Raw genomic sequence first — 17,993 nt, 5'->3', positions numbered from 1 at the left:
AAAAATCATTATCGTTTTGAAATTGTGATCGCAAGCGAGTTTAACAATTATAAGCCTGACGCTTTGCTACGTGCTACGTAACGTAGCGTTAACGATGTACAGGCACAACATTTTAAGAAAATACAAAGAGTATTTGCGTGTAAAATAATAAATATATTATATTAAAATATGAGTAGATATTACAGTAGTTACTTTTCTGTTTCTAGGAATAATAATTCTTACATATGCGTTAGTTTCGCGAACCTACTTCGCGATCCTGCAGCAACTCATGTAAAAGATGTGATCAACTTCTTGCGGCTTGTTGTATAATCTGCGGTGAGCGCTCCGTAAGGTGGTGGTTTTTGTTTGAATACAATAAAGGAGCACAAGTATATGTTCGTTCGTGTCTACGGTGGATAAGAATATTATAAAATAACGATTAGTTGGCGATCGTGTGTAGGAATATAAAGATACAATTACATTGGTTTAGTTATTCTAGCAATGTTAAGCGAATGAAGTGATTTGATAATATATCGTGTTACATTATAAGTGGTTAAATATGCACTGGTTACACTTCCTATATTCACTCCTGAAATTGATCTTTTTTGGTGAAGAGTCATTGTTGATTAATTAAAAAAAAAATTTTACTCGTCTGGGTAGGTATTATCCATTAAACATATTTTCTACCGCGAGACAGCAATACTTACTACGGTTTAAAGGGGAAAGACTCAGCGTGACTTCAGGCACAAAGGACATAACGTCTTAGTGCAGTAAGATATTAGAGTCCACTTGCCACAATTTACAATTTAACACATGTATATATTTCATCTCGTTTTTCTACTGAAATAAATAGTATTACATGTAATTTTTCATGTATAAATAGCAAAAACAGAAACATTTCATCGAATTTAAGTAACTTGTAGTCATAAACGTCACGCGAGATCACTATCGAAGTTGCGATATATTTTTGAAATATGCACAAAACTGAAATGATACCATTATATTCTACGAAGCATTTAGCTTAATTATATTATTTTATAACAATTACTTTTTTCAGGTAGGTATATGAAAAAAAGTTATAAAAGAGTAATTTCTTTAGATTTATAAATTATTTTACATAACGCTTATATTAGCAAAACAAATTTACATTATATCTATGTTATTTTAATTTATTACAACTATTACCGTTTACATTTACTTTAGAAAATAACTGCGTAAGAGAGAAGGATGCTGAAACTAATCGTATTGTAATTTTATATTTGGGAACGAACTATATTTTATAGGCGTAGATAATAACTGTTTTTTTTAATTGAAAAATAAAAAAAGGCCTTATAATATGTATATATATTTTTAATCTGAGTTCATAAAGTAAATTAAAAATAATTTAAGGTGTAAATTTAACTAAAAAGTGAATTTAGAGTGCACATGTGTTGACACACACTTTTACTCTATAATAATTCAGCGCAGATGGTTAATCTTTTAATTTGTCGCCTCGGTTGATATTCGGTCAGAACAACAATATTATTATTATTAATTATATTGTCTCTCTATGCACTCAATTTATTAATTGATGTATTCGATATTTAAATGCAAGTTTGTTCTAGATTATTCGCGTTAGGTATAAAATCTTTGCGAACACAAGTCTACGCGTCTCAGTGAAAGTTTAGACGCGTTAGTTTGTTGGAGGTAAAGCTAATCGCTGGTAATTGCTCAGTATATATGACCCATTTATTGCTTTAACCTACTTTTTAGGTCACATTGCGTAATTCTTTAATCTCAAATATTTTAATCTAGTTATAGCAAGGCTTAGTCACTTGCTTGTAGCCAAGTAACGGTTTCTCAGATACATTGCTAAAGAATTGTTATTCATATTCGTTTTTATAAGATTGGAATACTTCGTCTTGTATATTATGTAATGTTCAAAATAGATGTTTGTAATATCTGATCTCAATACTGCCTCCGGGATGTTTTTTAATGGGTCGGAATACATGCAGTTGTATTATAGTATGTTTTTACACGCACCAATTTTTCATCTCGTCAAAGTCAATGGGCACGAATTTCGCTGCTTTATTTCCTTCCTATTCATCCTCTTTGTTTGACAGCGCGAGGTGACGGATGGCGTATTCATAGACGACGGCGATTAATTATGGAGACGGTTCCGCAAAATTTTGGAGTATTGTATTGGTAGTATAAAAACGGATCAAGAGAAATGGACTTTATAAAAATGTATTCAGGAATATTTGTTTTTATTACGATTGACCGTTTTGTTTTCATTCAGATATCATTCGTAAAGTGGTCGCATAATAATGATCATCTGGTTGATATAGTGGTAGTGAACGTGCGTCCAACGCAATTGACTTGAGATTGATTTTTTGAATTAAAAAGTTTTATTAGCTCTCTTCTCAGTTATATCGATATATTTATGCATGTGGATCTTCATGTAATAACTGAGAAGTCATTTTACTAAGTCTTAATTAATAAAAAATTAAATTTCGAACTTCCATTTGGTATGAAGTTTCTACCAAAAAAGAAACCAGCAATAAACTTAGTAGATACTCTTTTTTATCAATCAGTAAAAATATATATTCTGATGATGATTATATGATTGTTAGTTATTCTTCAAACCTTTAAATGTTGTTTAAATATTCTCAAAAAAGGAGCTTACGTCAAATCTTTTGTCTAAACTCTTTACGTAGTTACTTAATTTACTTTTAACATGTTTTAATGAAATTTCAAGGTTTCAAATTCAAAAGGTAATAACCTTTTGAATTAAGCTTAGATTAATCTTGTACATTTTTATTTTAATAATTAAAGTTTTATTTCTACTGTAATGGTTAAATTAATTTTAAAATGTCGCCTGTACATTATAATATATGTTTATTGTTGGTTGGTAGACTTGCCCTCAAATAAGGTATAATGTTAAATAGAAAAAGTACCTGTTTGTTAAAGAAATAAATTTAATCTATGTTTTATAAAAAAATCCTTCTAAATATTGCCTTTAATGGTTGAAATAACTTCGTCAGTTCCCATTATACGGATAACCAATAAACATTTATATCTGCCCTATAGGTGTTTAATATCCAGGGGGGTTCGGGCGTTCCCGCTGTCTCCAGTCGAGTCTACCATTCCCGTCATTGCGGTGAAAGTCACGGTGTCTAAAATGTAGCACCTCGTACAATTTCCATTTTCCCATACCAATTCAAACATACACTTATTTTGTTTATGATTTGTGAAAATAGAAAGGAAAAAGTTTCACAACGGCTGCACCACCTCTCTTTTTCAGTGCATCTCTCAAATATACGAGGTTTGCACTCCAATCTCTTTGCGGTCCACCACTACTTCGAGACCGCTAAGCCGCAATTGCTCTTTCTCACGGAGACATAAATCACAAGTCCAGCAGATGTAGCGTACTTACAGTATCCCGGACATTCACTTGAGCACAACTTCAAACCTCGTGCAGGAATCTGTATGTACGCTCTTAATGACGTCTGCTGCCAGCGTCTCCGACACTTAGTGCTTATAGATACAGGTTAAGATCTATAGGTGGATGAATGATAGGACTTGGATGTTCAAGTATCTCAGTGTCACGTCTGATGCCATTCAACGTCGGTACCCGAGTGCTCAAATAGTGTTTCTGGGGGATTTCAACGCTCACCATCAAGATTGGCTATTCCCATACCAGAACACTGACCATGCCGGGAGAGAGGCACTCAAATTCGCACTATCGCTACATCTCTCTCAGCTCGTACATGAAGCAACTAGGACGTGGACGGTCACACATCTAATTGTCTGGACTTCTGCTGACTACCAACCCTGACCAGTTTTCAGTGTCAGTTACGGCTCCTTTGGGCACTTCTGGTCATTGCGTGATCAGGTCGGTCTGCAACTTCCACCCTCTGGACTCTTGTCCCACTGGCACCAGATGGGTGTGGCAATACAAGTTGGCAGATTGGGACGAGATGCGGCACTTTTTTGCAACCTACCCTTGGCGGCAGATATGTTTCTCTTCCAATGATCTGTCGAGCTGCGAACAAGCCATATCCGAAGTGATATGCTAGGCTATGGAGTCCTTCATTCCATATACTGACGTATCACTAGATGGCAAGGTTCCTAGGTTGTACAACGCTGAGTGCGTCGAAGCTGAGACCCGTAAAAACTCAGCGTTTGTAACGTGGGTAGTAGCCCGCATCACCAAAGCTCCGGACAGTACATCTAAGAAGAGAGACTTTAACTCTGCTGCCAAGTCCTACAAGAAGTTCTCAAGAAGGCTCGTTTCAACCGAATTAGACGCCTAGGGACTAGATTAGCTTTTTATCCTCGTGGTAGTAATATATTTTGGTCCCTGTCCAAGTCGGTTGAGACGAACTTCTGTCGTCTATCGCTGCCTCCGCTGCTGAAGCCCGACGGATCCCTGGCTTTCACGGAAACAGAAAAGGCTAACTTACTAGCGGCTCTGTTTGCCGAAAATTCACGCCTTGATGCGGGAAGTGCCTCACCGCCAAACATACCACCTTGCGACGCAATTGTACCAGAGATACGAATTTCCTAAGAGACGTTCTAAAAATTCTCATCATCTTGAACGTGAATAAGGCCTGTGGCTCTGACAGGGTTTCAGCAATAGTCCTGAGTTAATCCAAAGCTAAAACTGCTGGCAATAAACTTGGTATCCTCCATAAGGTCAAACAGTACTTCACACCGGAACAGCTTCTGACCTTATATCAAGCCCATGTCAGATCGTGCACGGAGTGCTGCAACCATTTATTGGACGGCTCTGCTAAGTACCAGCTTGAAGCTTTGGATTCAGTAGATCGTCGTGCTAGAACGCTCATTGGCGACTAGACAGTTGTCGTAAAACTCCAGACCTTGGAACATCGTCGTAAGGTTGCCTGTCTGTCGGGTTTCTACAGAATATATTTCGGATAGTTTACCCAGGAACTTTTTAATTTGGTTCCTCCGTCACCTTTCTACTACAGAACTGCGAGGCATCGTAAAGATCTGCACCCGTACGTAGTTGACGTATCTAAGACACGTACGAAACGATTTGCTTCCTCGTTTCTGATACGTACCGCTAAAATCTGGAATACCCTCCCGACCTCCGTTTTCCCCACCACCTATAATATGGGTACCTTCAAGACTAGAGTGAATAGGCATCTTCTAGGCAAGCGCGCTTCATCTTTGTCTGTATCATCACTTTCCATCATGTGTGATAAGAGTCAAGCGCTAGCTTATAAATTTAAAAAAAAAATCAATTACACTGTTTTATTACCAGAATATGTGCATGACTTAAATTAGTCTTGATTTAAGGTCTTATGTAAACCATATAAAGTTTATTTTTCTCTGAACAACATAATTCAAATTTTAGTTTTACATGCTGTGTAGTATAATATTAATGTTCATACTAAATGCTAGTAAAATTCTTATTACAGTAGAAATAAAGCTTAATTTACTTTAAGCTACTGTTTTTTTTGAATGATTGTTGATTGTTTGCACGCGGTTACCATGGTATCGGTATCGTGGCATCTGGAACTGCGGTCAAACGATTTCACCAAAGGTCATCGAACCTTATTGTTTGTAATGGATATTTTCAGCTTGATTAAAGGTTTAATCAAATATCAAATCATTTTATTTTTTAGTTAATTTTTAATCTATATCTCCACATACCTATTTGCGAACGACCTTACCGACCTGAATATTTTTCACCTTTTGGCGTAATCTTATCTCGAAAAAAATACATATTCTGTATTGCTGGCATATGGGATGCCAAAACAATACAAATGTAGCAGTCGGTCTCATGACACTGCAGATATAAAACATCATAATTGATAGTTATTTAAAATTAAATTTCTTATTAATAACATATCACCATTAATAAAATAAATGTTATATTCTTATAGTGATTATAAACTATAGCAACGAAGAATATACTTTACGCGCCATGCACTCACGAAGGAGTAGACACCGGCGGCGGAGCGAGGTTATGACGATGATGAGCAAAAGTAGTAAGTAAGTAAGTAGACCGTTTGCCGTCACGCCATACAAGTCGTTTTATACTAGCTGCTATTATTATCGGTTGTAACTTGTAGCTAAGCTGAAAGGGTCAATAAAACTAGGATACCCATAATGCCATCTATATCCATTCCAGCTTAAAAGATTGTTTTAAATGTCTGTTTCACAGTGACTATTTATAATAAATCACAACGTAACAAACATAATAAAGCCGACATTGATTATGTAGCATATATGTGTGTGACGCCGCAAATAACGTTGTCCCCTAGCAAATGTAAATAATACACCTAATGTTTTACATAAGGAGGTAAACTATTAGCATTATATTATATTCTGTATATCTATTTTTCAAGATATAATCATCAGATTAATATTGTAAATGCGGAAGTTTAAGCGGATGAACAAATGGTAAATACATGGTATCTTTAATAACGATAACTGCGATTTTCGTCTCATCTTTTCGTGGATATTAAATATTCACAAACCAGTAACATCCTTTGAATTTCCCACTGCTGGGCTAAGGCCTTCTCTCCCTGAGGGCCTCCGCTGACTCGCTTCGCCGAAGAAGACCGGGGAGAAGGCGTCGGCGCTATGCGCATTTTCTCCTCCCGCTCTAAGTGTTGCCGGGGTGGGTCTATGTACCCCGAGAACCCTCTAGGATATGGAGGCCTGCAGGGGCGGGCCAACCGTCGGGGCGTCACTGTAGTATGCGCAAGCGATCCCGTGACGCCCCTCGAAAAGGCGGTGTGGGTACCGCTGGTTTTTTAGTGGGTATTCCAACGCATGCTCGGCGCCGGCGAGTCCCACATACCCCCCCCCCCACTTCAAGTGGGGGAAACGCGTAAAGGCGTTTTTTCAGCGAAAAAAAGGCTTCTCCCTTTTTGAGGAGAAAGTTTTTGGTGCTTATTCCACCACGCTGCTCCAATGCGGGTTGGTGGAATATACATGTGGCAGGATTTCAGTGAAATTAGACACATACAGGTTTCCTGACGATGTTTTCCTTCAAATTAAGCACATGAAAATTCAGTGGTGCTTGCCCGGGTTTGAATCCACAATCATCGGTTAAGATTCACGCGTTCTCACCACTGGGCCATCTCGGCTTCATCTTCAAATATTCACTATTATACTTGAATATTTCGTGATCAATCGGTGAACTGGAATAAAAATGCTTAAAATCTTTATCTTAAATAAAATCCTAAGAGCCGAAATAACCCAGTGGCTAGACAAACATAGTGAGAAAAACCTGTTTGTGTCACATTATGGCAGTGTGGTGGCAAATATTCGTAGCCTTTATGAGACCTTGGACATCATCAGTAGCATTGGACATTTAAATACTTATTTATGTTATAATATATTACTAGCGACATCTAGTTGATCCAGTGTAAACTTTATCTTTTTCGAGAAAAATATTTTTAAATTTTTTCCACATAAATATTACCTATTGTTTTCTGATAATAGCATTATTGCGTTTCATAGAATTAAATTATATTCATTTTTAGGAAGGTTTACGTATGGTTAGCATGGTAAGGCTACTTGGCGCTAGATGGCACTTTCAATTTTATTTTTATGAAGTAAATGAAACCAAACTAATGCATGCTTCGGATGTTTTTTTTATTATTTTTCTTAAAACTATAATGAAAGATTTAAAATTTATCCAAAACAGAGTTGTCCTATGAATACGAATTTGTCACTTCTTGTTGGATTTTCATCACGTATAGTTAATTAAATTTGAAAAGTGAGAAGTAGTAATAAATAATTTAAATCGTGGAGGACTAATACTATTTATTTTATTTCTTTAAATATGTACTCTATATAATCATATGGACTAGTTTAAATTTTTTATATTATATTAAAATGACAAGTGCGTATTCAATTTATTTATAAAGAGAGGATATTTAAAAAGAGATTGTGTATTTCATGAAAATCTAGTTAAATTATCTATACTAAATTTATCACTAGGATTTTACAGTACAACAATTGCAAATTCACAAAATTAAAAAAAAAAAAAAGAATTTTTGCTGGGATTATTATTTTAAAACAAAAAAAAAAATAGTCGTTAAGAACTAACTTTAACAAATTGTATTCATAACAAAGTTCGGCATTATAATTTACACTTGTCAAATAATTATTTTTTTTAAATGCGAGGACTAAAATATTGGCACTACAATTAGTTACACCTTCGTTAAATAAACCTTAAAAATATACAGAGTGGAACGTATAATTAGATTAATACTTATTTCATTAATATTATTTCACAGTGAAATGCCAATATAAAGTACGACACATATTTGATTGAAGTAATATTATATAAATACACTTAAAGCAATGAGAATGTTAGCGTATTAATTATTACAATTTAAAATATATTTTTTATTTATATTGAATAAGTGAAATATTTGAACCAATAATTTTAGTAAGAATTTTAAAACTGTGTTAAAAGCTGTTCTCATCTTAAATGCTTACATTTTTGAATTATCTTACTGACTAGGTCGTTACTCTACATAATTTTGATTACAATTCCAAAAAAATAATGTTTAGTGTGTTATATTATTTTAACATATAGAAGTAAAAAAAAGTTTAAAAAAGGCAAAACGTCAATGAGGCTACAGTATCGTCACATCATCACATTAGAAGTGTAACATGAAGCTGCATTCATTCTCGTAGATAGTCTAGAAAGCCATTCATCTTAACTTATACTTCGACAGCCTAAGACTTAGCACACACGATTTATAGTAAATAAAGTGTTCACTCGAAACTTCACCTTGAAGTAGGTACTTATCATAAAAAAAAAATATTTTATAAAAAAATAAATACTTGCGTAAATAATATAAGTCATATAGAAGATTCTTTGCGCATCGGGTGGGTATTGTGGAAAAAATGACACACGTAGTCTTTATCCATTAAAACAAGACCATTTATACAAAAAAAAAAACAATCAAGACGATCGTAATAGGTACTTTATGAGTGAAGCGAATAATTTGAAGAGGTAAAACTAAATGAAAATGTTGTAATCTTTTTAAACATATAAAAAGTTACAACGAAATAAAGGCCAAAAATAAAGGCTGCTTGCATAAGTGCTAAAAGAAATTTAGGTTTTCGAAGCGCGAAAGTTTGGAGTGAGAGGAACTTAAGGAATACTTGCTGAATCTCATTCGGAAATATATATGAGGGATACCATTTACCAAATACCGCGGGTCGGTCTTGGGAGGACGACGGGAGCTGGCGGTGGCATCATGTCAAATTCTTCAACAATAGTCTTAGGGTGTAAGGCGCTGATGTTGTTGTCTACTGTATAGGTTCTCGCATGTGCTCGTACTATGGTTGGTTGTGATTCGTTGACAAGCCAGTCGTCTCTATCGCGCATGCGCCTGCGTCGTGCAACCTGTCTGTCGCGCAGGTGTTGCAGGCGGGAGAGGTGCACTTTGATTTGCTGCGGGCTGAGACCAGTTCGTCCAGATTGGAGAATGTCAGCGTTGTACTTGTAAGAACCTTCCGGATCATGACGGTTCCATTGGTATCTGCAAACAATACAGCAATTATATTACGATATGTAATAAATCGTTTCGTTAGAACTAAGGTATATGACTCTCAGCGATGGGAAAAATCCAGGTCCTATCCTGCCATTTTAGGCAATTGCTTGGAGGTGAAAATAAATCTAGAATAAATAATACTAGCAATATTTATAAAAAGATAGATCGTGAGGAAAAAAGAAAGAAGAATTTTTTTCACAATTGTAGAAGACATGATCAAGGTTTTCTTTATTATTGTTTATTAGTTCAAGTTACAGCCTCTACTCTTTAAAAAAATGTACGAGGCCTTAAAATATGTAGTATATTTTATAAATACGTACCCTGGGAATGGTCTTGTAAGGCGTCTCTGCGCGTTGGGTCTAGATCTCTTCCTTAGTTCATTGGGTCGTAGGTCGTAAGCTTTCGGATTGTTGCGAATCGGGTTTTTTGTTCCTCGTCGAAGTTGATTGGGATGGAGATCGTACGACTTGGGATTTAGCACTGGATTACTGGTGACGTCATTTGTTCTCGGGTCATCGACTTCCCTGCTCACGCTAGGTGCCGTTATCTCGTTAATTTTCCCCATCCTCTGGTATCGTCTTCGGAGTTCTTTCAGTTTCGATTTAGGTACTTTCTTCAGTTTCGTCTGACAGATGAATTGACGGGGCTCAAAGCAGTTGCGCGGTGCCCATCTTAAAAATAAAATAAATTTAAATATTACTTCAGAAATATAAGACAAGCAGTTATGGAATGATCGGAAATATTTAATTTGAAAAATAATTAATTGTCGTTCGGAAAAAAAATAAAACGTTTATTCAATAACAAGCTTAAAATATCTAAGTATATTTTAGTCAATGTTGTTCTATAAGAACTTCGTACACATTAGATAAATAATTGATTACTATCACGTAATGTTTAGTGTAAATTAGAAGGAATGATGTATTACGGGTTTAAGGCGCCGCATGCACCATGCATTTCTTATAAACGCCGACGATTTGAATGTCACGCACCGTTTTGCATATGAATGCATGTCGCAAAAAATGAATGAAGACAATGAAACGCATAAGCCGAATTTCGATGTAATGTATTTTTCATCATTACTTATTGAACTTGACTTATGAATAATTAGTTTGTAAGGTACCATTTCTGTGAAATTCGATTTGTTTGTATGAAAGTTTTAAAAATGATCATTAAAAAAGATTAAATTCTTCATTTTGAGTTGTTTTTTAATATTAAAATTACATGTTCAAGGATTCAAAATTTGGGTACTTATTTTTTTATTTCTATAAAATATTTGTAAAATAAATAAATACTAAATTAAATTACAATTTATCAGTTCAAAATTATAAGTTTTAATTGAAATAATATTTAGATATCAGATTATTTCAACAACACCGTTGCTTATAATCAAGTCAATTGACAAAGGTGATGTGAACAAACATCTGTTCGCTATGAATGCGAATTGAAGTGTAGGTCAAATGGTTTGACATTTAATTTACACTTCTAAGTAACGATCCAGCAGGCATGTTCGTCATATGATTGTTCATTGTTCATTTAAGCTACCTCTTCACAACATATGTATATAATATATATATTCAAGCGTCAATAGCGCAATGAGATGCCGAGCGATGAAAAATCGCAGATTCGATCCTGACTCTGAGCTTTGGTTGTCCCTGATAACCCAAGCTGTACGCTTAATTGGAGAGGGAATAATAGTTATCCTTTAAAAACGGCCATTGCTAGTTTTATAGCGCAGCCAAGTGACTAAGTAGGTTTTAAAGTACAGCGTTATTTTTTCAGAAATTATTAAATAAATATTAATATTATTATTAATTATTATTATTAATTACAAATTACTCTACTACCATTTACCATCAGTAGAGTCATTTGCATTCCGACAAATATAAAAAAAAAACAAACCAAATTGGCGACGGTGTTTGTTTGCATTTTGTAAAACACATATACTACGTACGTGCATTGTTAATGAAATTAAAAAATACTTTTGCATTTCTTTTTTTATTATTATATATTTTAAGTTTTGTGGAATAAGCTCCAAACCTTCTTTTCAAAAGGGCGAGGAGGCCTTAGCCCAGTAGTGGGACATTAACAGGCTGTTAGTGTCTGTTTATTTTTGTAATATTTGCCAACATAGGCAGTGGTTCGGTAGCGTTAGCCTTATTTGTAAATGTATACCAGAAGTCAGTGTTTTGATATGTGTCTCTCCCGGTTTATAACTATAACATTTCTATGATAACCAATTAAAATGACATAAATTAAGAATTAATCTAATTTTATATTGACCATCAATAATATTAATCAAAATTGATGTTAATAATAAACAATTTAGTTTGAATACTTAGTATTTCTTAAACAAATAAGGACTTAAAACTTGAAATATTTTTTCAAAATGACAAATAGTATTCACATTGAGATATACCTAATAAATAGACTAGAGAAAAGTATCAAACGGATTAAGCGATATACAGCTCAGAAGCGCGATATGACTAACTTCAGTGGGCGGACATCCTAATAGCTTCGGATCTAAATTAGAAATCCGAGTCTTTGCAACGATAATAACATGTTTAATTTACAACCACTTCTAAAAAGTTCCGAGAACAATATAAGAAGTTGTTATATATCATTTTGTTATTTGAAATTCTTGTTATTTTAAATTATAAAATTAATAATAAAATAAATACTACTTTAATACCAACTCAAGGCCAAAACCTCTTTTTAGAATACATATTACTAATATACTATATAGCGGAATGCGATGCCGAGCGCTGTAAAAGGCTCAGATTCGATCCTGACTTGAGCTATGGTCGTCCCCGCTGATGACATAAGCTGTACAGTGTACAATTTTGGGTACAATGCCACAGGACAATCTTTTAGACGGTGTGTTTTTGTTTTAAATTTATAATGTGTATTTTGTACTTTTTATTTTAATTTTGTATTTTATAAAAATGTCTGCACATAAATATTAATATTAATCATATTTTATATTGTGAGCCGAGATGGCCCAGTGGTAAGAACATGTGAATCTTAACCGATGATCGTGGGTTCAAACCCGGGCAAGCACCACTGAATTTTCATGTGCTAAATTTGTGATTATAATTTATCTCGTGCTTTACGGTGAAGGAAAACATCGTGAGGAAACCTGCATGTGTCTAATTTCACTGAAATTCTGCTACATGTGTATTCCACCAACCCGCATTGGAGCAGCGTGGTGGAATAAGCTCCAAACCTTCTCCTCAAAAAGAGGAGAGGAGGCCTTTAGCCCAGCAGTGGGACATTCACAGGCTGTTACGGTATATTGTGGTATATTTTTCCAGAAATATTATACATAGATAAGTAAGTTACATTCAAATTGTATTTTGTAAGCTTTCTGCAAAACATTAAGATTTTCTCGTATTCATTAATTTCAACATACCTCTTTATTCCGAGAGTTATAGTCGAAAACTGAATTATTGTATGTATTTATTTTACTTTCGAACTAACGACTTATTCACAAAGCGCTAACGTCCCTAAATCCCATTTGGACCCTTGAATTCGCTTCGAATGAATACAATCCTTGGATAAGTGTAACAATAACATCTGCGGTATTAAAGGCTCACAATAGCCCTGCGCTGTTTCAACATGATGGAATCGTAAAAATTTATATCGTTTTCATATTAACGTTCTTTGTTTTAACAATAAATGTTAACCGATCGTTATATTTTAATATTTCAACGGTATAATTGAAGAGAGACAGCGTAATATAAATTTTCATATTATAATAAACTATAAACTACTACTACTGTTCAAGTGGTGATAGACTTTGACAGAAGAAGGTATAAAACTTATTTTTTCCTAAAGGAAACTAAACATTTTGCAGGAAATTTAAACAGTGTACATATTGTTTTTTTTGCATTGTTATATAATATTATTAATATAAAAGAGATTTCTAATATTTTCCAGGTTGATTAGTATAAACTAACAACAATTGTACTCGGTTTCATATACTTCGCATACTTCACGATTACATATTATTAAAACCGAAAAATTCAATCGAATCTCCAAGAAATAATACGATACAACTCTCAATAAATAGAAGGTACATACTATTTTATAATTTTACTCTTATTGTATATTTTAACTTAGGGTTGAATGTGGTGTGTCATAGCGTTCTCATACTCCTGACCATGATTCCCCCTCGTTTATTTTCGTCACGTAATGGACATTTGTTCAGTTTTAATGCTATTGCGATCATTGACAGATTCGTACGTAAGTTATAGACTACATAAGAGATTAATTTGAACAAAAACGAAATTATATCGACAATTATTTGCACTTTGTCTAGCACCTTGTCGAATGCACTTTGTCTAGCACCCCAGGGCAAAGACAATTCGGTAATAATACGTAAGATGGACTAGACAAATAGATTGATTTATTAAACACTCGCGATCAAATCGATTCATCGAAAGTATTGATGGTTTAAAATAAAGTAAAAACAGTACAATACTATTATTAAAGTGATGTTGTTTGTCGAACCTATACGATACTGAGTTATAGATATATATGTTTATATCATAAATATTTAAATAATAGTTTTATATTTCCAATAAAACTTTAAACGAATTTAATATAACTCCAATTTAAACGTATTGTAATATTTAAAACACGGAAAAATTTTGCGACTGCTATAAATTTGACACAATCTAAGATTTGTGTTAACATAATGTTATTGATTATAAAATAAGGAAGTTTAAGTCAATAGCATATGTGTTTATCAATATAATATCCCGGATCGGAGATGTAACAATGAAACGTCCAAGCGCATAGGAACGTGGATAGTCAGGGCTGAGTTACGGTGCGTTAAACAATTGCGTGAACGAATTATTTCATTGATAAATAAGGAGATTGATGTTGAATAAAGTACTGATTGAAGAGATAGCCATTGAAAAGATAAACCGATGGAAAGTGATGACACGCGTGCCTCACGTAATCGGGGGAACGTTCTTAAGTGATATTCTTTAAATTATATTTATTGAAGTCCGATAACTGTGTATTTTTAAAGTCTCTTTACCCGCAAACTTACGCATACAATAACTGCTTCTAATATAAAACATTTATATTCATATCGTAACAAACTTTTGTGGAAGTAATATATATAAGTAATAAAATTAACAGGGTTTGAAGGATAAGTTAAAAACATACAAATTTTATAAAGAAATAGTTTTTATGTATTGACTTATAATAAAGTGTTACGTTCATATTATTCTTGTAAGTAGGTTAAATACTCCGAAATTAAAGTATAAAATACGCCATGAATCATGGGAACTATAAACCAGTCATGATTCTAAGGTCTTATTGTATATTTAAAAAAAAACTACACTCGTCTTAAGTAACATGACACATGCTTATTAAGATGTAAACATATTTAAGGATATTATATAACAAAGTTAAAGCCCTATAAAACAAATTTTAAATATTAAATTAATATCAGATCAGGAATAGTTTACATATATACTGCTATGTAATGTAGTGGAAAATATTAAAATGAAATCGACTATAAATTAAAAACTATAAATAGAGTTTAGTATTTCTTAGAATTTATATCTTCTATGTTGCTTAAACACTTTTTAAACACAATTTCAACCAACCGTTAACCATGTTGCTTTCCATAGCGATTTATTTTTAAGTTTATCTTAAACTTTTATCTGTTATATATATTTTATAGGTATTATAATTAACGATATTATAGTTTTCAATAATCGTAGTCGATTTCGGAAGCAATGTTTCGAATCGCTTAAGCAATCGATGTATGTATCAATGAAAATGAGTCGCCAAGTGCTTTTGTTATTCGTTCATATTTAGAAGTGTATAGATCCCTATTTAGTAAATTCCGTATAAAAATAATTAGAATCTATAATACCGTTATATTTATTATTTTATTTATTTTGTGGATATAAAGAGCAACTTATATGGTGGTATAGAATTATTGACGTTACCTATACAGCAGTTCAGGAGTCATAGCTATACAGTGCCACTGTAGTTCTTCAGGAGACAATTTCTTCATTTTCGAGAAAGACTGATAATGCATCTGTCGGAGTTCGCCGCCCCACTTCCATGCTCGCGACCCGTAGTCATAGATACCGCCGATCCAACGACTGGCCTTTTCTATAAAAAAAATCATTAAGAATTGTGATATTTAATGTAAAGTGACAATATGATAGAATTTTTAATATTTTGCCAAGAGACATTAATAATATGCATTAGTTATGACATTATTCATGAACTTACAATGAATCCGAGTATATAGAGAATATTTTTTTTAGAAAATGATTGCTGTGATAGCAAAAAAGATAAAAATATTTTAGGTTATCAGTACTATAGAAGGTCGATCGATCTGTTGATCGGAATCAAATTAGGGTTATTGTATTTTTCCAGAATCATGCATATTTTATAATTTGTATAATAACTTAAAGTATAATAACTTTAAGTAAAGTATAATAAGTATTATAACAAAAAAAAGTCAAGATGGCCTAGTGGTAAGAACGCGTGAATCTTAACCGATGATCGTGGGTTCAAGCCCGGGCAAGCACCACTGACTTTTCATGTGCTTAATTTGTAATTATAATTCATCTCGTGCTTTACGGTGAAGGAAAACATCGTGAGGAAACCTGCATGTGTCTAATTTCACTGAAATTCTGCCACATGTGTATTCCACCAACCCGCACTGGAGCAGCGTGGTGGAATAAGCTCCAAACCTTCTCCTCAAAAAAAGGGAGAGGAGGCCTTAGCCCAGCAGTGGGACATTTACAGGCTGTTACTGTACTGTATAATAACTTTTCTTTTGCTTCATATTTTTATATTCCTATTGATCTATAAAATATTTGTAATATTCCGTATTTACACGTACATTAATTGTAGCATCAATTACTTGATTGTTTCAATCTACTCATATTGTCGAAGTTAATAAAATGTTATGTGTTTTATAAACAATGTATGTACTATATTATTTTTTCTGCATGTATTTACTACTGATTTTGAACAACTGAAAATTGACTGAATGTCATCAATATAGGTATTGAAAAATAAGGGTCTACAATTAAACACTTGAGGCACTCCAGGTGCCTGTTTACGAATAAAAACGTTACCCTTTAATTGTAACTACGATAAAACAACTAATACCCAATCCATCGAATCAGAATTTAGAATCATTTTTAGAAGAATATTATGTCCAATCTTAACGATTGATTTCGGATAGTTTGTATGCGACGTTCATTTGATTACCTCCATTTAGAGTCACCAGAGCGAAGACTTACAGAAATTACAATCCATTAGTCTTCTGTTAATAAATCGATGCTAATTAGAAATAATAATTTATATCATTACATTATTTATAATATTATATCTTAACGAGATTTTCATTGTGTTTATTGTTTTTATATATTACTCACCGACATCTGGTTTATTGAGGTAGTTTCTTAAGTTTCTGTCTTCCCATCTGGCCGGTACGGATAGACTGCTATCTCGATCCTAAAACGAAACGAAAAGTAAAGTTTAGTCAAAGTTATATTACAAATTAGCCATGCACTAGCGCTAATAATATTAGGAGTGGATATCAGGAGAGCATAGGTCTCCTGTAAAGCAAAACATATTTTATTGTTTCATCATCATATTTCATATTATAACGATATTTTGAACTAATAACAGCAAAAAGTCGATTAAAAAATGTATGATTTTTACATGCTGAGCAAGTCGTTTCAGTATGTCATTTTACTTTCCTGCCAGTTCCTTTTGGTAAAATAAAAATATCAAATCTGTAATAATTATTTTTAAGAGCTAATTTTTCCAATCAGTATAAAATAAAAACTTAATAAAGTAAATAATTTGTGTAGTTAATTTTGTCTTAATCACTGCTATGCGACGTCGTTACACCTTGAAATGTCAAAATGTTTGATCAAAGTGACTGATGATGAACAAACCGACCTACATAAAATGATTTAAAATTAAAAGAAAACAGATTCCCAGAGATTATTCTATATTTATTCTAGTTATATAACTTTATTATATTTAAAACATATTTTTTCCCAGGGTTGGTCCTGAGCATTTTACTAGCACATAAATTGTCTTTATGTAAAAAATAATATCAATTTGTTAGACAGTTGCAGCACGAAAGGATAGACGAACAAACACACTTACAATATAAATATTATGTGATATTTAATTCTGTCGAATATGTAAACTTTTAAAAAGCTTTAAATTTTATACCAAAAAGTTTTTTCATACGTACTTACTCGTATTATGTGGTTTAATATTTCTTGCTGCTTAGTCTATATGTATATAAATGAAATCAACTTTACATAATGTTCTCTATTTATCACGTATTACATAGAGGATATATAGATATATAATAGCTGCTAATTAATTGTTATAAAGCTGCTTGCTATCCTTTCTAATCTCTCACAAGAGAAAGAGAATGCAACTTTGTTGGATTTGTTAAATTAGTTTAAT

At 33.2% G+C, this 17,993-nt stretch overlaps 1 protein-coding gene across 1 annotated transcript in view; it reads right to left on the bottom strand.

Moving 5' to 3' along the window:
- Positions 1-7,577: 7,577 nt before the first annotated feature.
- LOC126768682 (uncharacterized) overlaps positions 7,578-17,993 on the bottom strand; it is a 137,552-nt gene continuing 127,136 nt past the window's right edge. The window contains exons 4-7 of the mRNA XM_050486937.1: positions 16,937-17,015; positions 15,485-15,653; positions 9,836-10,186; positions 7,578-9,503 (exon numbers count right to left, since the gene is read on the bottom strand). Of these exons, the coding sequence (XP_050342894.1) occupies positions 9,164-9,503; positions 9,836-10,186; positions 15,485-15,653; positions 16,937-17,015 (939 nt within the window). The 3' untranslated portion in view covers positions 7,578-9,163. The remainder of the gene's footprint in view (positions 9,504-9,835; positions 10,187-15,484; positions 15,654-16,936; positions 17,016-17,993) is intronic.

Source organism: Nymphalis io, chromosome 5 (assembly GCF_905147045.1).
Source record: "Nymphalis io chromosome 5, ilAglIoxx1.1, whole genome shotgun sequence".
Classification (NCBI taxonomy): domain Eukaryota; kingdom Metazoa; phylum Arthropoda; class Insecta; order Lepidoptera; family Nymphalidae; genus Nymphalis; species Nymphalis io.
Note: the sequence above shows the minus strand (reverse complement) of the source record. Positions and strands in the feature narration are given on the sequence as shown.